This window comes from Marmota flaviventris, chromosome 3, assembly GCF_047511675.1.
Source record: "Marmota flaviventris isolate mMarFla1 chromosome 3, mMarFla1.hap1, whole genome shotgun sequence".
Taxonomy (NCBI): domain Eukaryota; kingdom Metazoa; phylum Chordata; class Mammalia; order Rodentia; family Sciuridae; genus Marmota; species Marmota flaviventris.
Genome location: NC_092500.1, coordinates 5,627,125 through 5,652,081, shown reverse-complemented (window position 1 = coordinate 5,652,081; position 24,957 = coordinate 5,627,125). Strand labels below are relative to the sequence as shown.

The 24,957-nt window shown below is 51.7% G+C and overlaps 1 protein-coding gene across 1 annotated transcript in view; it reads right to left on the bottom strand.

Annotated features, from left to right (window-relative positions):
* Positions 1-562: 562 nt before the first annotated feature.
* Efcab6 (EF-hand calcium binding domain 6) overlaps positions 563-24,957 on the bottom strand; it is a 191,314-nt gene continuing 166,919 nt past the window's right edge. Inside the window, 6 exon segments of the mRNA XM_071609135.1 lie at positions 563-685; positions 2,238-2,387; positions 4,768-4,952; positions 6,184-6,352; positions 7,770-8,000; positions 21,483-21,710. Of these exon segments, the coding sequence (XP_071465236.1) occupies positions 563-685; positions 2,238-2,387; positions 4,768-4,952; positions 6,184-6,352; positions 7,770-8,000; positions 21,483-21,710 (1,086 nt within the window).

The following is a 24,957-nucleotide window of genomic DNA, read 5'->3' as shown; positions in this document are numbered from 1 at the left end:
AGCAGCAGGCCAGACTTCTCTGAGCTCGTCACCTGTCACACCAACAACCCCTGGGCCAGGCTTCAGAAAGGCTGAGCCCAGGGTGCAACCAGGCCCAACGTGGGGTGGGCTGCTCTGCAGACGTCAGCTGGCCAGCGTCCCCGAGCAGGCACCCTGCAGGCAGCACGCAGGCCCCAGGGACAGAGACGTGGCCCCACAGACGGTGCAGCAGGTGTCCTCTGAGCCAGCGGCAGCCCTCGGGTGGCAGTGCACAGGGCCCTACTGGAGGAGGTTGCCCATCAGGTGACTGTGGATGAAACCTCCAGAAACTTCAAGCTTTAAAACACTTAAAGCCTCAAGAAGACTTTTTATTTGCTCAAACCAGTGAGTGAAGGAGACGAGGCAGGGCTGCCCAGGCCGCCTGCAGAGGCCTCCAGCCGCGGCCAGGGCCTGCCAAACCAGGGCTGCAGGCTGGCCAGGTCTCCTTTCAGGAGAGGTTTTGGGAAATTCAGGAGCCCCCTCAATGCCCTTATTTCACTAGCCCTGGGCCAGAGCCAGGCCCGCTGTGCGTGCTGGGTGCAGGCTACTGCAGGAAGGCGCGGAGGAAGTCGTTGTAGGCGACCCTGGAGGACAGCGTCTTGTCGTAGTACTCCAGCACGTGGAAGAACTCCTCCTCCGAGAGGTTGATGCTGTACTGCCTCAGCACCTGCGGGGCACAGCAGGCCACCGTCACCCAGGCCGGCCTGCAGCCCTCCCAGAAAGGCACGCCTCACAGGACGCAGCCCCAGGGCGGCCCCTCTGTGCATCTGGGTGTGACCCTGGAAGGGATGGAAACCCTGGCTCTCCCAGGCTGCAGGCCAATCACCCCCACCTTCCTGAAGGGCCACATGTCCAGGCAGGGACACTGTGAGTGTGAGGCTGGGGGTAAGTCGATTTCCCACGCCTCAGTTTCCTCACCTGTCAAGTGGGAATACCAGGGGAGACGGAGGAGCGGATTGGGGTGGGGAGACCTGGCCTCAGGGCCTTAATGTGGGTGGGCCGCAGGTCGCAGCCACCGGGGCGGGACAGTGATGCAGCCTATGGCAGAGACAGCTATCTGTCGCCCAGAGCCAACTGCCCTGCCCCAGTGACAGAACCTGTTTATCTTCTAGGCTGCTGTGGCCCACTATCAGGGACCACTTCTCAGCCTCCCTTGCAGCCAGGCCCCTGACCAGAGAAAACGAAAGGAGGATGCTCTTTGGAACTTCTGCGAGACTGCTCTAGAGGAAAGGTGCAGGTCCTCCTCCTCTCCTCCTTTCCTCTCTGGAATGTGGACATGAGGCTGGGGCTCCAGCAGCCATCTTGGACCACGAGCTGGCACTGGGGGAGGAAGCCAGGCATCCAGGGTGGTAAATGGAAACACGTCCCTGATGACCGTCCAGCCACCATGCCAGCTCTGGACTCCCTGAGGTGGAAGGAAGTCAGGTTGGACCCCAGCCACAAATCCCAAGAGACAGAGTCTGGTCATAAAGCTTAGGCTACCCACTCTTATCTATGTTTTGTCTTGGTTTGTTTCCAAGAGGAGACCCCTGGGCGGAGGGCAGCTGGCCTGGCTGTCGGGCCCCTGGGATGAAGCAGCGAGTCCTCAGCAGGGCTGGGTCCTCTGCCTGTGCCCATCTCCTCCTCTGCTGAGGGCAGTGTCTGAAGAGGGGAGAAGGGAACCGCCCTCCTTCCTGCTCCTCGTTCATGGCCAGAGGAGAACCCTGGCTGCCACTGTGCCTGGCCCCGGGGAAGGTGGCCATGGGCCATGTGGAGCCACTGCAGGGCTGCTGACCAGGGGCTGGCCTGGGCTCAGTTCAGCCTGAGCACAACGGCGCAGCCCCACTGTGTGCGGGCTGCATGGGAGGCCTGTGTCCTGCTCTCTTCTGGGTCTACCACGAGGCCCAGCGGCAGGGGCCTGGATGGAGCACAGGGTCTCTGCCCAGCACCCGCCAGGGCTCAGGAGCAGCGGCAGTAGGCGGGGCCCACAGGAAGCTGCCAAGGGCAGTGGCGCTGCAGGGTGGGATGCAGGCCAGGGCGACCCTCAGGAGGAACTGGAGCTTGAGGGGAGGGGCAGGTGGACAGGGCCCAGGTAACCAGCCCCAGGGGGCGAGGGCTGGGATAGCAGGTCACCTGGGCCTTTGTGTGGAAGCACAGGGGCCCGGTTTTGAGCTTTCTGGCCACTGATGCTGGGTGGTGGGTCCTGCGCAGAGGCCACCACCCCTGGGAGCTGGGCTCACCTTCCTGAAGTCAGCCACACTCAGAAGTCCCGTCCCGCCCTCGTCGTAGCTTTTGAAGCTGTGCCGCATGGGCCGCCAGCAGTGCAGGATCTTGGGCTGGATGCGCAGCAGCACCATGTACAAAGAGCACGACTCTGTGCCCGCTTCCTTCTGCAACATAAGGGAGGCTGGGAGGGAGGCACCCAGGGCCGGACGGAGGAGGGTGGGAGCTCCCTGGGGTGGCTGTCCTCCCCTGCCATGGGCCCCTGCGGCCCTCCCCGCACCTTGTGAAGGGGGTCGAGCTCCTACCCCCCGGTCACAGAGGAGGAGACGGAGGCTCAGGAGGCCACATGCCCTCCTGCAGGTGAGGGCCTGGCGGGTGCCAGGTCAACTTCAAGACGGTTTGAGAAAAAAAGAGGTTCCACCCTGGGAATTCCAGTAGATTATAAGGAGTCTAAAACCTCGCCCGGTTGTGGTCCCATCCAGCAATTAGAGCACACGCGCACACCGCCCCAGCGTCGCTTAGGCGCCACTGACTGGAAACAGGATATTTCAGCAGGATTTAGCCCAACACATGTCTGGATATCACAGAGGTGAGTGTCGGCAGCAACGAGTAACACTTTTGGGGACAGTTTAATCTGAACATGGCGCTATGTAAAACAAATTAGCAGATCAAACTGCTTTCACTTAGCGCCTATGATGGAAAGACCCCAGATCCCCAGAGCTTTGGTAGCTGCCAATCTGCCTAATCGGTGGGTCCATGCACCCCGAGGACGGGGTTCTGGGCTCAGTGGCTCGTCCCACGTCCAGTTCCCATCACTCCACGGTGTGCTGACACTGTGGCACTCCTTGGCCCGTGACCCTGGCAGTGCCAGAACCAGCAGCCCCGGGGCCATCTCCCCAGCGGGCTCAACGCCGCTGAAGGCTGCAGAGAAGATGCCCAGAGGCTGGAAAGCCCACTCTCTTCCTTCTCTGCAAGAAGCTTCACCAGAGCGCCTCAGTTATGGTGGGGCCGCGGCAGCTCCAGAGGGGACGGAGATGGGCTGAGACAGGGCCACAGCGAGTCAGGTAGGCAGGGGCTGCTCTCCCAGGGGCGCGAAGGGCAGAACCATTGTGAAGCGTGGCGTGGAGCCTGGGGTGGGCCAGGAGAGCAGTGGGCTGTGCTGGGCCATCTGCCACAAGGACGCTCTCCCTGGTTGTCCCAGGGCACCTGTCACAGGCTTTTAGCCACACGGAGGGCAGATGAGTTCTGGAAGCTGGGCAGCCTCTCCTCGGGAGGCTCAGCGCGCTCTTCCCAGCGCTCTCACTGGCCGCTCCGCGCAGGCCTTCCGGCCAGCAGACCTCGCTCATTCACAGGCCAGGCAACAGGTCGTGGGCATGGAGGAAGGAGGGAGGTAGGGGCCTCTCAGGCCACGTGGTCTCCATGGTCCCCAACTGTGTTCCTGGGACCTGTGGCTTCTCCCCGCTCACCAGAGAGCTGAGCTGGCCAGAGGACGCCCCAACCTGAGTTCCCCTCCATGAGCTCGGCCTAAGCCTCACACGGGCCCTGCTTGTTTAAATGGAAGCTCCGCTGAGAGGGCCCCTGATCCTGCACAAGACGACCAATGCAGCTGGGCAGACACCAAGTCATGTGCTGGCAGTGTGCGCCCTGACCTCTGCTGGCTGCCAGGGGTGGGTGGGTGGGTGGGGCAGGGCCCCTCCAGCTGAGTCCCAAAGTGACTGAACTCAGTGTTTGTTCCCTGAGTCGCCAGCAGCACTTGTCATCTAACTCAGCGCCACTGAGCATGCAGAGGAGCTTGGGGTCCCTCCTGGTCCAGGTCTGGGAGGCCTGCCCAAGGTGCGCGGGAGGAGAGGCCGCGAACGCGCATGGCGCCAGGGTCAGTGGAAGACTGCACACAGCTGAGAGTTATGAGCCGCGCCCTTGGGTGCCACCTAGTGTCTGCAGGGTCCCTTTGAGGGAACAGAGGGAGAACTCCGTGAGGAGTGAGGGGTCCTCCAGCCCCACCCCGCGCCCAGGCGCACTCAGCTGTCTCCGGTGGTTGCCGCCCCGCCCCACATTGCAGGGCCCCGTGTGAGTGGCTGTCACTGTGCCTGGTGTCAGGCTGATGCTCCCTCCTCATGGCTCTGGGAAGAGCTACCTGAGCTACCTGAGCTCTTCCCAGGACCCGAGGACCCGAGGTCCAGGCTCCAGGCCTTTCTGTGGTTCCAGAAGGAGAGAAAGGAGATCTCTGAATTATTTACAAGGAAGTAAGTCTCTGAGTTGTCTTCAACGTCCCTGAAGCCTGGCGGACACTCGCCTTTACCCTGCCCTGCTCCAGGCTGAGCCCTGACCCAGAGCTGCCCTGCAGGGCCTTTGGGTAACAGAGGAGATGGGGTCAGGCCGCACTCAGCATGTGTCACGGGTCCAGGAACCTCTGAGCAAGGTTTGTGGGCAGGTGGCAGAGAGGCCAGGGACATCTGGCAGTGAATCCTGGCTGGTGGCAGAGTGGGGGGCTGGCCTGGCCAGGGGCCCCATCCCGCCCGCCCCGCCCCACCCCGGCTGCACTCCTACCATCTTCTGCGTGTTCTGGATCCTCATCCTGTGCATCAGCGCAGTCTCCTTGGCCTTCAGCAGCAGCACGCAGCTCTGGATGAAGTCGCAGTAGGCGAACCTGCCGTTGTTCTTCAAGTCGTACTTGAGGACGAGCTGCTGGCTCTCCTCCTTGCTCATGTCCAGGTTGAACTTCTCCACCAGGGCTGCAGACACGACGGCAGGCCGTCGGTGGCGGTCCCCTCGCTCACCCTCCCCTCAGCACCCGCAGCTGGCCCTCCCTCCTGCCTCAGAGCTCAGGTGGGTGGACGGCCGGGCAGACAGACGCACGACAGACTCAGTGCCCCAGGAGAGGCCCACGGTCCTGGGTAGCCTGCTGTGCTGTCACCAGAGCTGTGGTGGCAGTGGGTGGACAGGGTACTGTGGGAGTCAGGAGAGGGGCTGGTGCATGCAGCAGGGGGAGGCTGCTGGGGCGGCTGTGGGAGGGGGCTTGACGGGCGCTGGGGACTCTGTTAGGCCCTGACCATCTGCACGCTCTGCATTTTCATTCCAATGACATCTACGATCTGTGGAACTACTCCCCGTGCCCCGACCTGCAGTAGGCGTCAGCAGGGAGGGGAATGCAGAAGGACTGGCCGTGGGTCAGTATTGAATTTTGGATGCACTATTAAGCCTAGCAAGCTCCTGGGAATAATGGATCGGTGACTGACCAGGAAGTTCATGGTTAAGAAGAAAAACAACGACCATAAGAACAGCAGCACCAATTCCTCATGCTCAGAATCAAAAGAATTAACTCAAAAACTGAGGGCAACTCAAATGGGCATTAAAATCAGTTTTGCTGATTTGGTTTTAGCAAAACATGTTGCACTTGATCAACATCATAGTATTTGATTAGTATTGATCTCATATTTTCCTGTTTAATTTACGAGTACTTTTTCAGATGTGCTGTTAAATGACACCTTATTTTGTGCATTTTAAGCCTTGGTTGTGATAGTGAGTGTGCACCGTGTTGGAGGGTCTTGAGGGAACTTCTTATGTCAGCAGGGTTACCAGGAAGAGCTAAGCGGCTGGTCCGACTCACTTCCTGGGTGTAGAAGACCGCGGCCAGCACGCCACACCTAGTGGTGTGTAAGTCCCAGCAGTTTAACCAACACCAAGGAGGGGAGGCGGGCGGAGTGGGGGTCCCCCGGACTGTGCCGCTGCCCCTCCCCTGCCTCGCTGCCTGGTCCGTGAGCGCCACATTCTCCACTGATACAGGTCTGGTCTCCAGCTGCCAGTCACAGAGGGTGCCGTGGTCAAGCAGGTTGCAGGCTGCCCACTCCCCAGAAGCCCCCGTGGCTCTCCTGCTCTCCTTTGCCTCCCCCCGGAGTATGGGCTTGTGCCAGGGAGAACAGCCTCCTGCGGAGGAGTGGCAAAGGGGACAGAGGCGCAGCGCACCCAGGAACTCAGAGGCGGAGATGGTGCCCTGCTTGTCCACGTCCTTCTCCTTGCACTCCTTCAGCAGCCCCCGCCAGCAGCCCTGGACCTGCTTCCTGAGCTTGCTCTCCAGGGGCTCGCAGTTCTGCAGGGGCGGGTTGCCTGGCGCTAGCCCCATGCTCGCGGGGGTCTGCTGGGAAGGAAAATAAAAGGTGGTTTAAAATGAGGTTCAAAGTGGAAGTAAGAGCTGGGTGCGTGGAGCACACCTGTCATCCCAGCTGCTTGGGAGGCTGAGGCAGGAGGATTGCAAGTTCAAAGCCAGCCTTAGCAACTTAGCAAGGCCCTAAGCAACTCAGCAAGACCCTGTCTCAAAATAAAAAATAAAATGGGGCTAGGGATGTGGCTCAGTGTTTAAGTGCCTCTGAGTTCAGTCCCTGGTATAAATAAATAAATAAATAAAGTAAGTGGTAATAATAAAGAACCAGCCGAGGGGACTCGGGGTTGGAGGTGCGCAGCGACACAGGTAGGGTCAATACAATGAAGAATAAAGCAGATAAACATCCTACAACTGACAAATTTCATTTCCATCAGTGAGCTGTATTTGAGCCAAAGCATAATGCCAAAATAGCTTGGGAAATAAATATACAGCCGCAGTTGAAATGCACCAGTGGTATACGTGCCTGGGGCCTGGGGCAGGGGTCCCCTTGAGGAGGTCTTACCTAAATGAGGGACTGCCCTGTCATTGGCCCGAGGTATCCATCTAGTAAACACAGAATATCTCTTATTTCGAAATGATGTGGACCAAGCAGGAGGCTGTTCTTGGTTTCCTTGTATTTTCCATTTACAGCAGGGAAGCTAATTCCGTCTAACCCGGACCTCTCTCCTGAGCCTCCTCAACGACCCTCAAGGGGGGCCCAGGTCCTTCTTCCTGCCAGGGCCTGCGTAGCTCCTGGGGTGGGCATTCCCTTCTCCAGCCGCCATGCCAACACTGGGCGGCCTCCTGTGGGTCTACCCTGAAGACCGTCCAGGGTGTGACCCTGCTCCCACGCCCTCCCCACCCCGCTGCAAGACAGGGGCCTCTCGCCCAGACCACCCACCCACCATCTGCCTGCCTCTGTGGGTCCCTTCCCTGCCGCAGCCACAGTGGGCACCAGAGTTCCTCAGACCACGTCTCTGCTGCATAGCAACCTGCCAAGGTTCGTGCCCCTCACAGCGAACGGGGTGTCCTGAGGGCCCTCAGGCCTATGTGTGACCTATTGCTGCTCTGACAGATGAACACAGACCTGGTGACTCGACACCCAAAACCAAAGTCTAAGTGGCCTTGCTGAGCTGAGACCGAGGTGTCGGATGTCTCTCCAGCCTCCAGAGACCTTCCCTGTCCTCAGCTTGGGGCCCCTCCAGCAGAGTCTTCAGGTCCCCCCCGTGCTGACCTCCCTCCTGCCCTCCTCACAGCCAGTCCTCCACAGGAAGCCCCTTCCCGGGTCCCCCGTGGCAGGCTCCCCTGAGCCCAGTCTCTTGGTGGCCTGCACCCTGGGGAAGGAGCACCCTGGCCCCAGGCTGTGTGGGTCTAGCAAGGTGGCGGGGGCCCTGGCCGCCTGAGAACTCACGCAGGGCAGACTCCGCGATTTCGACCCCGCTTTCAGGTCATGGGTGGGCGAGGAGATGGTAGATCTGGTTCTTTCCAAGACCACGGGGACGCTGCTCCCTCTCTGGGCCCTGGTCGCGTCGTCTGAGACTGGTGGCGTGGCTGCCCGTGCCGAACCAAACCTGCTCAGGAAGTCGGGGTACTTCAGCCGCCCCTTGGCATTGACGGGCACCTCACTCCAGAGCCTGTCAAACTGGAAAGAAGCAGAAGTCATTCCCCAGTGTCGGCGGGGCCCAGCTGGAGGCCCGTGGGCCTGGTGCAGCAGAGGGACGGCAGGAGGGGGGGCGAGGGTGATGTCGCTGGCAGGGGCCCAGGCCCAGGTTGATAAAAAAAAAAAAATTAAAAAAGGAAAAAATCCATTTGGCCTCCACTTGGCGGAAGCCTCTGGAAGGCTGGGAAAGCCGAGACGCGGGGATTATTCATGGCTTCCGCAGGACATTTTTTAATTGAATTGGGCCCTTAGTGAGCAGTTTAAGGCCATTAAATCTTGTGATTAGTCACAGTGACTGAGCTGCAGTGTATAAAAACATTTTAGGAGAAAATGCAAATCAAAGCCTGGCCCGCCTCTGTCCCGGGGGGCCTCACTGCTCCCTCACCCCCTCGGACACCCGGCTCTGCCAACTGCTCACGGCGACAGCCCACCACCACCACCACGTTTGCATCCACAATCTATTTCACCCTCTGGGCAAACATGTCCTCTCACAGGATGAAAAGGGAGGCCTTAGCTCACGGCTCTGCGCTGCGGCCACCCGTGCCACGCACGGACAATGACTCCGGGTCTCCTCAGTGACCACCTTTAGATGACTTGAGGGTTTTCAGGAGCCAAGAAGAGCAGCAGCAGCTTCCGGCTGGATTTTTTGCTGAGCCCTGAGCCCAGTGGAGCCAGCCTCCCACGCAGGCTGAGCAGGAGCAGCCCCGAGAGAGCAGAGGGAGACGGACGGGGACGGGGACGGGGACGGGGACAGGGACAGGGAGGCTCAGCTCTCCCTCCTTCCCACCCCACACCTCTCCAGGCTGCCCGGACCTCGCCAGGAGCCCCATCTGCTCTGAGTGTCCACTGGGGTGTCCCCATGGCAAATTAAAGTGACCATCTCTGGTTGTATTCAAAGCCCAAGTTCCCTCAGCCGCCACACCACCCTGATCTGCAGGGGCAAAGGTGTAGGTGACAAGTGTGTGCTGCTGTGTGACTTGGGCTGGGGCACGCACCGACCAGTCTCTGTCACAGCTTCTTGCCCTGCACCAGTAAATCCTCGGGTGTGTGACTGACAACGGGCTGGCACTAAGTGGCCTGAACATTCCCGGGGAGAAGAGCCAGCCTTTGCTTGGGAGGAGGGTGGAGGGCCCTTCCTACCTTGAGAACTTGCTGAAGCCTGGAAGAGCACGCTGGAAGAGCATGGGAGGCCGACTCATGGCCCTGCTGAGCAGCCTCCACCTACCCCAGGCCATTGGGACCTCCAGTCACAGCAGGCTGGGACTTCCAGAAGCCTAAGCCTCACCAACGGCCCCCAGGGATTCTGCTGGGGAACTGAGTAGGGGGGCCTCTCCTCCCACCTCTGCCCCTCCCAGCCTCCACCCTTCCTCGGTGCCCCAGGGAGAGTCCCCACCACCTGCAAACACATCCTCACTCTGACACACCCTCTTCCTAAAACTCTGGCCCTGACTGGAGCTGCTCTTTCCTGGGAGGAGGGAGCCACTCGGCTGGGCCACCAGTGCCCTGCAGGGCCTGGAGGTGTGTGGGGAGGGGCCCTCCTAACCCCCTGCGCTCCCAGGCCCCTGACCTCTTCTCTGTGACTCACGTCCTACTGTAGCTTCTGGCAGATGCGGCACCCCAGCAGGCAGGTGGGGGAAGCCTTGAAACCGGACTCCCCCAATCCTTGGCCTCATCTCAGTTATGTCACCACCCTCGGTGGCGCCCTGGAGTCTCAGGTTTGAACACTCCCCTCTGGCCACACCTCTGTTTTTACCCCCACACCCACCTTACGGGTGCCGCCTACCACTTTGGTCCACCCTAGCACCCCCCCCACCCAGTCCTGCTTCCTCAGTAAGTGTAGATTCCCCAGGTGACTCTCCCTGTCCTCTGCCCTCCTGGTCGCGCTCCCTGCACCAAACTTCCCCAGCAGAACCGTGACTTTGTAATGGTCACGTAATGCCACTCAGGGGCCCCGGGTCAAATACGAGCTCTTAATGGAATAAAGATAATCAGGCACAGAAGCAGCAAGTCACTGTGAACACGAGTTGGCAAGGACAAGCCAAGCAGATTTCAACTTCAGATAGAGAATTATTCATTAGAGAACGTAGCGTGGTTGTGTATAAAGTAGTTAAGGGAGCGGATGGTATTAAAACTGAGCAGGGAGAACGATATTATCAAACTGACAAGGCATTTTTGAAATGAGAGGCAAATAGAATTTCTTGAAATAAAAAATATAATAATTAAAAAATTGTTGAACAATTAAAGTATAGATTAGGCCACAGATTAGGCAAAGCTGAGGGGTGACTGTGTGAACCAGAAGCAGACGAGTACAGTGGGTTTTGACCTCGAGCACATCAGAGCCCCCCAGGAGCTTGCTGGCCCCACCCACAGAGCGCCGGTTCTTAGGTGAGTCCTGCAGAAGCCACACCAAGCCATGACAAGCACAGCCGTGAAAGCTAGAGTGTGGGGGAATGCTATGTGTTTTTTTTACGTGTTAAGAGACAATTACTGTAGATTTACAGCTCTCCAACCAGAAAAATCACTTTTGAAAATGGCAAAAATAAAGGCATTTTTAGATAAAAACAGAGAGTTTACTTTCAACAGATCATGACCCCAGGATATACGTCACAAAGAAAGGAAACAATCCCAGAAGAAAGGTCTAAGAAGTAAGGGGAAAGGAGGTAATTCCGAATGAATGCCTTGTATAAAAGCAAACCAGTCTAAAGTTTAATTTGTAAAGAAAAAATATTTAAAATATGAAATAACAATAGTACAGAACTCACTCAAGGAGACAATTAGAGCTACAGCAACTTAGTGTCTTTATAAGCCAGAGGACCAAGTATGTGCTTTAAACTCTGGATTTTGATTTGTAATATATGGTAAAATTTCCAGGGCAATAGTCAGTTGTTTGTTAAAAGAACAGAAATAAGACACATAGCTTTCAAAAAGGTTAGAAAGATAATTTTAAAAAGATTAATCCAAAAGAAAATAAGGATATATTTTAAAAATAAAATAAATGGGTATTAAATAGAAAGCATAATATCACGTAACAGAAACAAATCTATATACCATAATCACAATAAATGTAAATGGACCAAACATCCATATAAGTAAAAGGAAGAGATTATAAATTTAGATTTTTAAAGATCTGCTTATGTTCTGTTTATAACACACACATGCAAAATCTAAGTGACAGAAGGGTCAAATTTTTAAAAAAAGTTAGCAATAGATATACTGAGCACTCATTAAATAAAAGAGCTAGAGTAGTTACCTAATACTACTAAGACAGAATTTAAACAAAAAACTATTTTCCAGGTTTAAAGATGGTCAATTCCCAAAAAGGACAAAATAGTCCATCCATTTATATTTGATTTTTTTAAAGCCCTGAAAGAAATTACATATCTAACACATTGGTTGGAAATTTCAACATTTCTCTTAATTACTGACGGACCAAGCAGAGTGAAAGGACAAAGATTCTTTGAGGCCAGAGGTTACAGTGGGTCTTAATCAACAATGTGGAGCTCTTCACCCAACAACTGGGGGTTGCACACACTATCTAATCACAAATGCAACTTTTAAAAACTGACCACACATCAGATCTCAAGTATTTTCAAATACAATTCAGTTCTATTCTCTAATCAATTAATTATCTGTTAATTTCTGTTAACAATCTTTAAAAAGTGCTTTCATTTGGAAATCAAAAAGCATATTTCTGAATGCATTATGGATCAAAGAAGGAATCAAAATGGAAATTAAAATGATCAGGAATTGAATTATGATTTTAAAACTACACATCAGAATTTGGATGCAGCTAAAATGGTAATTAGAAACAAATACATAGTTTTATATATTTGTTTTATAGTTTTAAATGCTCATTAAGGAAGAACAGCTGAAATAAAACTGTGTCCAGCTTTGTTTAAAGAAGAACAAACAAGATGAAGAGCAGAAAAGTAGAAAACAGAGATATAGGAGGCTCTACAAAACTAAAAGTTAATTATTTGAAAAAACAGGCAGATTTTGGCAAGAATAATTTGGAAAATAATAATATTAGGAAGGAGAAAGGAGGCACAACTACAAACACAACAAGTACTTAAAGAGACGCCATGGACCATACTATCAGTAATCGTACAGCAGTGAATTTGGAAACTGAGAGAAAAGTGGACAGATTCCTAAGCAAAAATATAATCCACTGAAACTGACAAAAAGAAAAATGCCCAAATAGCCCTGTAACCACAAGAGAAATAAACTCAGTAGTTAAAATCTCCCCACGAGGAGCTGGGGTTGTGGCTCAGCAGAAGAGCATTTGCCTATAGCATGTGAGAGGCGCTGGGTTTGACCCTCGATACTCAGCACCACATAAATATTAATAAATACAATAAATAAAGGCATTGTGTCCAACTACAATTAAAAAATATATATATTAAAAAAAAAACACCTCGGGCTGGGGCTGTAGCTCAGTGGCAGAGTGCTTGCCTTCGCATACATGAGGCACTGGGTTCCATCCTCAGCACCATATAAAAATAAAACATAAAAATAAAAAAGGCATTCTGTGTATCTACAACTACAAAAGATAAATTTTTTTTTTAATATTTATTTTTTAGCTTTAGGTGGACACAATATCTTCATTTTATCTTTATGTGGTGCTGAGGATCGAACCCAGTGCCTCACGCATGCCAGGCGAGCACGCTACTACTTGAGCCATATCCCCAGCACCCAAGATAAATAAATTTATAGATAAAAAAAAAAAGTCTCCCCATGAAAACAGCACTGGGCCAGGTGGCTTCCCAGGCATTTCTACTCAATGGTCAGGAAGCTGGTAGCTCTGACTCTGCCTGAACTCTTCTGGAAAAACAGAAAAAAACTGATTCCAAAGTCAAATAAAACATCATGAGGAAATAAAAGGACAGATGAATGTCACAAACACAGATGCAACTTACATGCCCAACACTGTGAAAACACTTTTAATATATCATGAACAAACAGGGCTTGAACAAGGGACCCAAGTTTGGTCTAATACTAGAAAGTCCATTAATGTAATTCACTGTATTAAGAAACTGAGTAGGAAAAATGGCACGGATGTCTCAATAGATACAGGAAAAGATTTAGCAAAATCAATATCCATTCTCAGCTAATAGTTGTTAGCAAAGTAGGAATGAAAAGAAGGTTTTCACAGTTGATAAAGTTCTTATACTTGATACACAAAAGGTCTGTAGAGAAAACATTTAATCTTCAAACAGTAGAAACGTTTTTGCTAAAATCAAGGAAAACAATGAAGTCCATTATCACAGCTTTTGTTTAACGTGGAACTAAAGGTTGTAGGCATTGCTATAAAGTAAGAAAAATAAATAAAATGTATGCAGATTAAAAAAGAACCCCTCACTGCCATTATTTACTGTGTTTTATCCATGCTCAAGAGAAATTCCTGATGATTGTTAAAATTTGATAATTTAGCAAGGAAGTCCCAACAGTAACAGAGTTTAATGCTAGAAAATACCATTAGAAATATTTTATTTACAGCAAAAATATAAAGAGCTTAAATATGTAAAAGACCTTAAGGCAGAAAATTATAGAAGGGGGGGGAGGGGGGGAGGGAGGGGGGAGGTGGGGGAGGGAGGAGGAACATGCTGCTTGCTAGGGAAGCTCAACATTGGGGAATATTGCTTATAGTCAAAGAGACGAGATTTAATGCAATTCCAAGAAAAATTTCAACAGGGTTCTTTGTGGAAATTGACCAGATGATTGTGAAATATCTTTGGAAAGCAAGGGGCTCAGATGATGGCAGATGTTCCTAAAGGAGCGGAACAAGGGAAGAGAGAAAAGTGGACAAATTCCTGAACAAAAATATAATCCTCCTGACACCAAGACTTACAAACGCAAGCAATTTAATAATTATCTGTTATCTGGTATTAACTCAAGGACAGAGAAAAAAGGCCGGCAGAAAGGAGTAGAGTCCAGAAACAGACCTCGCCAGGAGCGTCCATCAGTGACAATGTCAAGGTTACAGGTGGGAAGTAAAGGCATGATTCAAATACCTGCTGGGCCAGATGTGGTGGTGCTCACCTGGAAAGCCCAGCAACTGGAGAGGCTGAGGCAGGAGGATCGCAAGTTCCAGGCCAGCTCAGCAACTTAGCCAGACCCTTCTCAAAATAAAGAACAACAGAGCTGGGGGCATGATTCAGTGGTAGAGCGCCTCTGGGTTCCATTCCCAGTACCAAAAACAAACAAAAAGTGGTGCCAGGAAAAATGACCATGTGCATGGGAAAACTGTGCTGATCTCATGCTGATGAAGAAAAAGAGAGAAAACTCAAATTACCAAATTCATGATGAAAAATGAATGATTATGATGGATACTACTGAAATACAGAAGATAATTAGAAACTATTTTGAAAATTTATACTCCAGTAAAATAGACAATCTTGAAGACATCAACAAATTTCTAGAGACATATGACCTATCCAAACTGAATCAGGAGGAAATACATGATTTAAACAGATCAATTTCAAGCAATGAAATAGAACACACCAACCAAGAAAAGCTCAGGACCAGATGGATTCTCAGCTGAGTTTTACAAGACCTTCAAAGAAGAATTAACACTAATACTCCTCAAAGTATTCCATGATACAGAAAAGGAGGGAACCCTTCCAAACTCGTTCTACAAGGCTAGTATCACTGGTACCAAAACAAAGACACATCAAGGAAAGAAAACTTTAAGACCAATATCCCTGATGAACATAGATGCAAAAATGCTCAATAAAATTCCAGCAAATAGCATACAAAAATATATTAAAAAGATAGTGCACCACGATCCAGTGGAGTTCATCCCAGGGACATAAGATTGGTTCAACATACAGAAACCAATAAATATAATTCATTGAATCAATAGACCAGCATAGCCAAAGCAATCCTTAGACAAGAATCACATGATCATCTCAGCAGATGCAGAAAAAGCATTTGACAAACTTCAGCACCCCTTCATGTTCAAAACACTAGAAATACTAGGGAAAGTAGGAAAATAACTCAAAATTATAAAAGCTATATATGCTAATCCCAAGGCCAGCTTCATTCTAAAGGGAGAAAAATTGAAAGCCTTCCCTCTAAAACCTGGAACAAGGCAGGGATGCCCTCTCTCACCACTTCTATTCAACATCATCCTTGAAACTCTAGCCAGAGCAATTAGACAGAAGAAATAAATTAAGGGGACTCAAACTATCATTATTTGCGGATGACATGATTCTTTATTTAGAAGATACAAAAAACTCCACCAGAAAATTCCTAGAACTAATAAATGAATTCAGCAAAGTAGCAGGATATAAAATCAACACCCATAAATCAAACGCATTCCTACACATCAGTGGTGAATCCACTGAAAGAGAAATTAGGAAAATTACTCCGTTCACAATAGCCTCAAAGAAAAAAAAATACTTGGGAATCAATCTAACAAAAGAGGTAGAAGACCTCTACAATGAAAACTACAGAACACTAAAGAAAGAAATCAAAGAAGACCTTAGAAGATGGAAAGATCTCCCATGCTCCTGGACAGGCAGAATTAATATTGTCAAAATGGCCATACTACCAAAAGCATTATACAGATTTAATGCAATCCCTATTAAAATCCCAATGACATTCCTCACATAACTAGAAAAAAAGCAGTCATGAAATTCATTTGGAAAAATAAGAGACCCAGAATAGCCAAAGCAATCCTTTGCAAGAAGGGTAAAGCAGAAGGCATCACAATACCAGACCTTAAACTATACTACAAGGCTAGAGTCACAAAATCGGCACAGCATTGGCACCAAAACAGACACATAGACCAATTGTACAGAATAGAAGAAACAGAGACAAATCCACTTAAATACAGTTGTCTCATACTAGACCAAGGTGCCAAAGACACTCATTGGATGAAAGTTAGCCTCTTCAACAAATGGTGCTTGGAAAACCATGTGCAACAAAATGAAATTAACTCTATCTCTCACCCTGCACAAAACTCAACTCAAAGTGGATCAAAGACTTAGGCCTAGAACAGAGACCCTGTGCCTAATAGAAGAAAAAGTAGGCCCGAATCTTCACCGTGTTGGCTTAGGATCTGACTTCTTTAACAAGACTCCTAAAGCACAAGAAGCAAAATCAAGAATCAATAAATGGGATGGATTCAAACTAAAAAGCTTCTTCTCAGCAAAGGAAACAATCAATAACATGATGAGAGAGCCTACAGATTGGGAAAAAATCTTTACCACATGCACCTCAGATAAAGTACTAATTTCAAGGACATATAAAGAACTCAAAAGACGTAATGCCAAAAAGCAAATAACACAGTTAATAAATGGGCTAAGGAACTAACAGACACTTCACAGAAGAAGAAATACAATTGATCAATAAATATATAAAAAAAGTTCAATATCTCTAGCAATTAGAGAAATGCAAATCAAAACTACACTGAGATTTCATCTCACTCTAGTCAGAATGGCAATTATTAAGAATACAAGCCATAGGGCTGGGGTTGTGGCTCAGTGGTAGAGCGCTCACCTAGCATGCATGAGGCACTGGGTTCGATCCTCAGCACCACATAAAATGTAAAATAAAGATATTGTGTCCACCTAAAACTAAAAAAAAATAAATATTTTTTTAAAAAATTAAAAAAAAAGAATACAAGCAACAATAAATGTTAGTGAGCTTGTGGGCAAAAGGGCACACTCACACTTTGCTGGTGGGACTGCAAATTGGTGCAACCACTATGGAAAGCAGTATGGAGATTCCTCAGAAAACTTGGAATGGAACCACCCTTTGACCCAGCGATCCCACTCCTGGGTTTATACCCAATGGACTTAAAATCAGCATATTATAGTGACGCAGCCACATCAATGTTTATAGCAGCTCAACTCATAATAGCTGAAGTATGGAACCAACCTAGGTGCCCTTCAACAGATGAGTGAATAAAGAAAATGTGGTACATATGCACAATGAATTATTACTCAGCCTTAAAAAAAGAATGAAATCATGACATTTGTAGGTAAACGTATCGAACTGGAGAATATCATGCTAGGTGAAGTAAGCCAATCCCCCAAAACCAAGGCAGAATGTTTTCTCTGCTATGTGGATGCTAATTCACAATAAGGTGGGTTGGGGGGCTGGGGAAGAATAGTGATACTTTGGATTAGGCAGAAGGGAGTGAAGGGAGGGGAGGGGGTATGGGGGTGGGAGGATAGTAGAATGAATCAGACAGTATTAATACCCTTCTGTGCCTAAATGACTACATGACTGATGTGATCCTACATCATGTACTACGAAAAGAAAGTTATATTCCACTTATGTATGATGTGTCAAAATGCATGTATAACTAATCAGAACAAAATTTTTTAAAAAACTGTATCTCTAGCTTTTACAGAAGAAGAAAAATATATTTCAGGCACTGAAAAAGCATGAAGTGAGTTGGGCTCAATGGTGTACGCCTGTGATCCCAGCGGCTCGGGAGGCTGAGGCGGGAGGATAGCGAGTTCAAAGCCCGCCTCAGGAAAAGAGAGGCACTGAGCACTAAGTGAGACCCTGTCTCTAAATGAAATACAAAGTAGGGCTGGGGTGTGGCCAGTGGTTTAGAGCCCCTGGGTTCAATTCCTGGAACAACAACAACAAAAAGCCCAGGGATTGAAAACTTCAAAACCTGTGAAGAGGAGAGGTCAATCATCTTACGACCTTGGACAGGTAAGGATTTCTTAAGCAGAGCGTGGAGTGGACATGGGAAGTGAAAAGATGGATGCACCTGGTTACTCTCCACTGAAGTGCTGCTCTCCATCTGGGGACACCCACGGCCCGGCCTCCTCCGGACTCCCCCAGGATCTCCTGTGCTCTGCAAGCCGCTGCTCCGACCCTTGGTGGGTCCCTCCTGTCTCCCTGATTGCAAGCCGGGCACTGGGGGCTCGAGGCTCTCTGGGCTCCAGCTCTCCTGGCTCTGCTGACCCGCCCGCCTCTCCTCCGCCTCACCTTCCGTGGAGCTCCCCCGGCACAGCCCGCTCTGGACCTCTGCGGCCGACCTGCAGCTGCTCCCCAGGCCCCCGCTCTCCCGTCCGGCTCCTGGCTTGCACCCAGGCCATCATGACCTCCCGCGGGCTCCGACTCTGGAACAGCTGTGACCCACCGCCTCACCGGCCTGTTACCCCACATGCCCCATCTCACTGGTGCCCTCCTTGTGCCTGGGTCCCCTCCCCCCAGCCCGGGACCGGGCCTGAGCAGCCCTGACGTTACTGGCTTCCCAGTTAGCGCTCAGCACTGTCCCATCCTCTGGTCACTCAGGTCTTCTCTGCCAGGAGCTCTGCTCCCAGCGTCCTCTGCCCAGGTGCCCAGTCCTCACTCCCGAGGCCGCCCGCCCAGATGGCCTTCCCTACTCCGCGTCTGCAAGTCACCACGGCCCACTACCCTCCGGCTGCCGCTCTGTGCTGTCTCCCTGGCATCTGTCACCACTCGCGCACCCCACGTTTTACTTGGTTTGCTGACGTCTGGAGACCCCTCGAGGGCACTGACCCCACAGAGGCAGGGGTGGTCTGCTGGCACGCTGGCTGCAGGCAGCAGTCCTGACACCCACCGGCTGCGTCTGAAGTGTTCCCTCCACCTGCCACCCTCCTGGTCTCCTTGGGCCCAGCACCCTGCCTGGGGGACCGCCCTCACGTGGTTCAGACCCTGCTGCACCCTGGCTGCTGTGCCCCTCCTCAGCAGGCAGAACCCGTATTCCTAAGTCCCCTCCCCTGGGTGCCCTCCCCCCTTTCCTGACACGAGCCCACCACCACCACCACTGTGGCGAGTTGGCCCCCAGCAGGTGACGCACACCACCCTGAAACGCCCCGCATCGTCAGCATGGACAGCTCTGTGCCCCAGAACCTGCAGGAGTGTCCGAGGACTCAGCCAGATGACGCGGAGCCCAGGGTTGGCAGGTCAGAGGACCTTGGTCAGAGGAGTTGGAGGGGGGAGGGCCGGGGGCTGGCAGAGGCAGTAGCAGGCAGAGGCAGGGAGGGCACCTGGGCAGGCAGGGGCATACCGTGGCCCCCCTTCTTCAGGGAGGACACAGGCTAGGGAGGTGGACTCATATCCGTGGACCTAGCTGGACAGGTGCAGAAGTGGTCTGCTGCCCGAGGGTGGCATTTCTTGGGCTTCCTAAGGGCATCTGCTTGGAAAGTCTCAGATCTGAAATGCTCAGACACCCCAACAGCTCCTCCCCTGATACGGTCGCACGCGCAAGTGCTCTCACAGCACCACGGGCCGACCTGGACCGCCGGCAAGGAGAGAGCGACCCCGCATCTCTCGTCTTAGCAATGGCAAGTGGACCCGGTTCCCACACTTTGTTTGACACACTTTATGCAGATCCACGGAGACCCGCCAGTTCCCCACTCGGCCTGCTCAGGAAGATGCTCTCCTGTCCTGAAAGGTCAAAGGCACCCAGAGCTTTCAAAAGACCAGGACCTTCCCCCCACAGGGCTCTGTGAGCCAAGAAAGCAGCCCCCCAAACAACCGTCATTTTGAAAGTGTGAGATGTTTTAATAATGTAGATAAACTAAGTGATGAATTCTGTAGTTAAAATGAGATTTAATATGGTCGGAACTATCTTGGTGACTTAAGTCACCAATAGTGGCATGAGGGGCCTGGATTTGTCAGGGCCCAGTTACCTCTGAGCTGAGCTTTAGTCAGCACAGAGCCTCAGCCAAGAAGGGCGCTGGCAAAGTGATCCAGGCAGAGAGCGCACAGAGCCCTGGGGCTCTTGCTGACCCCAGCCCATTCCAGAAGCATCCTCCCCAGGTAGAACACACTTCCTGCTCCTTGTACGCACTGTCACCTGTGGGCTCCGGTGCTGCTGTCAGTGAGCTCCGTGAGGCAGGCGACATTCAAGACCTATCAGTTTATTTTTAGAAACGAGCATTTTAAAATAAATGCTTCATTTTGTTTGAGGGGGCTTTATTGCTAGGGATGATGAAGTCTTCTTGGTGGAAAATTAAAATCAAATTCTCTGTTAGGAGTGTCAGGTGTGTCAGCATGCCACTAATTTATACCAATAATTAGAGCAACATTGTATCCACGTAGATGAAAGGGAAAACCTCCACTAGTCAAATCCTTACTGGTGAACTTCTACTAGCTGGTCCCACAGAATCGCAGCATGACTATGTTCCTTTTAGGTGTCCACATGTAACTAAGAGAGGGAAGCGACTGCCAGGTCAGGCCTGGCTCCCCTTTGGTCCTCCGAGGGACAGGACTGTTCTGAAACAGTGATTCCATACTGAGCAAAGATGGTCATAAGAAAATGCTTTCAGAGGTGGAATCTTTTTAAGCATTCACACTCTTGGTCTCTTTGGGGGCCTCTTCAGGGTGGTGCTCGGAGCCCGGGTGGGCTGGGGTGCTGTGATGATGGCCCCCAGCTCCCGGTGAATAATTTCAAGTCCTTACCCCGAACGCCGACAAACAAGACTCGAGTTCAGACGCCCAGACTCTGGAGGTGAAGGGAGATAGCTGTGCCCCCCGTTTCCCCCCAGGACCCCCAGCCCCAGGTCTGCTGGAAGCCTTCGATTGAGCCTGAGCAGAGCCAGGAGGAAGGAGGGGCCTCTGCTTGGTGGGAGGGGACTCACTTTGTGTCTGAATCCTGTGGCTGGAGGGGGCTGGCACAGGAAGGTTTGGGGCTAAAGGGAAGTCCTAGGGTGTGAGGCCGGTGGCACTGTGACGTCTGGCTGCTCAGCCACCGGGCTGGGAGAGGGGCCACCCCATGGTGGACACTGTGCTCATGGGTGCTGGCTGAGCATCCACTCTGTGCCAGGCACTGGGCCAGAGTTTGGCACAGAAGGAGAAACAAAGTGGGGGGTGGGTGCTGCCCCTGGGTGCCAGCAATTAGCATGACCATCCACCAGGGACAGATGCTCCCTCCACAGCCCTCGAGATGGTGTCTGCTGGGAGGTGCTCTTGCCTTGGTAGGCCATGAAGGCCCAAGAGACCCAGGGCAGCAGGTGACCAGAGACTCCCAGCTGAAGAAGCCCAGCTGGGCCGCAGGGGAGGGAGCTGCGGGGAAGCCCTTCCGGGGTTCTGTGATGGGGAGCAGGGACCCAGACAGTGATGGCCTGTGTCCAGCCTGTGCACAGTAAGGAGGCTCCCCAGTGGGCGTGTGCCCAGCACAAGGAGCGGCAGCCCCAGGAGTGGCAGGGAGAGGGAGGTGAGCAGCAGCAGGCCAGGGCAGGGAGAGCCGCCCCCTCCCGGGATCTTGTGTGCCCTGGGTGATCACAGGTGGGGAAGGGGAAAGGGAGCTGGGGCTGAGTTTAATTCGATTTTAAAAATGAAAGGGACATTGTTTGCACCCCGATGGAAACTGCGTGATTTATAGCTGTCACATAAATATGAAGCTCCCATGGGTCTTTGGTAAGATTTAAAAACAAAGCAAAATAAGTAAAACCTCCCGTGTTTTTAAACGGAGAGCGCGCAGGGAGGGGGCACGGGGCCACCCGCCTGGGGCTGGACGGGTCTCACCTGCTCGTCCGTCAGGATCTGCACATGCCGAGCGCAGATGGCCCTGAACTCTTCTCGGGAGACCGTGTTGGTCTTCATAGCGTCGAAGTTCTCCAGCTCCTGGGCGATGGTGTGGGGGTGGGAGGCCACTGCTTTGTGGAGCCGCTCTAGGATGTCCCTGTTGGCCATATCCCCAGGCGATGAGGGGGTCGGGATCTGGGGCATTTTCTCAGCCCACTCATCAGCAGTCTGCACAGAACAGAGGAGAGTGACCTGCTGAGCAGGTAGTCAGGACTTTTTGGCTCTGGGCCCAGTACCCAGGCGAGTCCCAGGGAAGCCCAGCTCGAGAGGGGAGAGGCCAGGACACCAGCACCCCACCGAGGCAGGTCTACGTCCGTGTCCAGGGGCAGGTCTGTCCTAGCTGGGAGGGGGCTTGGGCTGCCCTGCCGCAGGGTACCGGGCGGGGCAAGCTTGACCATCCACCAGGGACAGGCGTTCCCTCCACAGCCCTCGAGATGGTGTCTGCTGGGAGGTTGCCCCACGTCCAGGGGCCAGTCCTGCCCTGCTGGTCCCCCGCTCTGTCTTTTGGGTCATGTAACAGGCACATGGTGTGTGCTGACCGCGTGGCCAGGGAAGCAACAGGATTGTCATCTGCACTTTGGTTTCAGGACGTGGGTTCAGCTGGTCGGCTCCAGCAGCTGGACTCGGGAAGCCCTTCTGGCCCTTCATGGCTGCTGTGGTAGCACAGCTGCTGGCCAATGTGCCCTGAAGCAGGAGGCTTGTCACGACCCCAGAGATTTATTTCTGGTGCGTGTGGAGGGATCTGCTGGAGCAGTGGGGCCAGGCTCGTGGCCTAGGGAGGGCTCTGGTGGCAGGGGCGCTGTCCACAGGGCCTGGGGGTGTCCTGGAGTGAGGAGGAACTGGACCCCAGGCAGGAGTGCAGCAGAAGCCTGTTTAGGCTCATGTGCTGGTGAGCAGGGGGCTGAGGGGACTGCACCACCTTCACATCTGCTGCTGGTCACTGTGTGGACATGCAGGGGACAGATGGCAGGAAGAATAAGCAGGGGAAGCCGCTTGGTGAGTGTCAGCAGAGGGACCATGACAATGGCAAGGGCCTCTCAGTTTACCCTAAGGCCAGTCAGGAGGGAGTGCTGAGGACACTGGGCTTGGGAGACTTGTGGGCAGCTGAGTCCTCAGCCTTCTGCAAGAGGCCAGGAGCCAGGGAGGCAGCCCCTACATCATCCACCTGCTAAGTCAGAAAAGGTTCTAAAGCCAGGCCTCTGGCGGTGCCCACAGGCCAACGGGGGGAGGGCTGGAGGGGTCCTGCCTCTGAGAGCCCAGGGCTGGCGGTGTGGGGAAGCTGCCCCTGGACCCAAGCATCTTCTGAGCTACCCTGGGCGTCCCTATCCTGCTCCTTGTGTCAGTGACAGCCCTTTCCATGTCCCACACTTGGTGACATTGCAGCAAGCCCAGGAGGCTGCTGGGAATGCCCTCAGAACCACCATCACAGGCTCCCACTTAAGCCAAAGCCCACCATGTCCTCGGCCACCCACAGAGTGACAGAAGCTTTTCAGTATGTCCATCAGAGCCATTTGGAAGTCAATGATGATTTTCTTCTCTCATTTTGGAAAAGTGATACCACTGATGCATTTTAAGCATTTTTAGAATTCCAAGTTGAAAACGAACTTCTCAGAGCTAACCAGGCATTTCCTTGGAAGGAAATTTCTTGGAAGGCTGGCTTCCAAGGGACGTCGGCACCCAGAGAGCCGAGGACGGACGCAGAGTCTGGTCTCACACCCTCATACAGCGGGGGTCTGAGGAGGGCCCAGAAAAGCACACTGGGAAGAAGAGGTGGTGGCCCAGGGAGGGCACAGCTCTGGAGCTGGGTCCACACTCCTCCCCCGGTCGGGCCCTGTGGCCCTGCACAAAGCCACATGCCCACCTTTTGCCTCCGTTTCCTCATCTATCCAGGAGGACAGAGATTCACTTGAGACAATGTATGTGGATGTTCTTCCAAAGTATTAAAGCACAACTGAAATACCATTAAGGTAAGGCAAACTGAAAATACCATTATTCTAACAACAGATTCGGGAGGATTCTAACAAAGTATTGTGTGCAACCTTAGGTTAATATGCTTTAAACTCCAGAGGAAATGGAATAGATTTCTAGCAAAATATAGATTACTAAATTTAACTGAGGTATTAGAAAAGCCTGAATAGACTGGGAACCACAAAGAAATGGAAAAGGCTGTAAAAGAGCTCCCATCTATCATTAAGAAGGTGTCAAGCCAGACAGTTCTAACGGCGAGCGTGTGGAACCTTCAGGGAATAGATGATTTTTACATTAGTCAAATTATTCCAGCACACAGAAAGGGCTATGTAGGGTTTAAATCATTGCATATTATCCTAATACCAAAATGAGATAATGAAAATTATAAGCGAATCTATTTTATAGCTATGGACGTAAGAATTCAAAAACAAAATGTTAGGAATATTCAACACCACATTTAATAAAGATTCTCCAGCTGGGCATGGTGGGGCACACCTGTACCCCAGTGACTCGGGAGGCTGAGTCAAGAGGATCACAAGTTGAGGCCAGCTTGGGCAACTTAGTGAGAACCTGTCTCAAAAATAAAAGAGGGCTGGGGATGCAGCTTGGTGATGAAGCACCCCGGGGTTCAATCTCACCAAGGCCAGCTGGGGTTCATTCTAAGAACGCATCAAGAGTCAGCAAATCTCTCAGTTCCTCACATCAGGGAAGCCACATGTTGGGGGATGGCACAAAGGCACCCGACAGCACTCGGCAGCCATTCCTGGTAAAGATGGCAGAGGACAGCAGGGGATGGGCTGACGTCAGCCTGGTGGGCTTGGGCACTTCTACACCACATTTGTAGAAGATCCACTGCTGAAATGATCCAGGAAAACAAAGCAGCAAATGCTGAAAACGATATTTATCCTCATTTTTGAGGAGGTGATTTTACAACTAGAAAATATCAATAAGACAATTTAGGAAAGTGGTCAGTTTCAAGCTAGGAATACAAGAAAGCAATACCATTTTTTTAAAAATAGTAACTATGAGAGAAGTTGAATTGTGAAAAAAAAAATCTACAATCACATTAATGACAGAGCTGCTGAATACGCAGGATGAAAGGCCCGGACCCAAAGAGTCCTGTACACACACTGTGAAGGTACTAAAACGAGAGGGGAATAAATGGAGAGACGTGCCGTGTTCCGGATAGAAAGACTCAATTCCAAAAGAGAAAACCTGTTGCAAGTTGTAAATAAGCTTAATAAAATTTGAATAAAACCTCCACGGATATTTGGGGAGCTCGTTAGACATATTGATATTAATGTTGACGTTGAAAAATATGCGGAAGTTGCCATGACATTTTTAAAAAAGGTCAGCAACAAAGTTTTGAACCCATAAGAGGTTAAAACTTGCCATAAACTTGGTGAAACGCGAGCGGCAGAGCCAGGCTGGGATGTAGCAAGGGTGT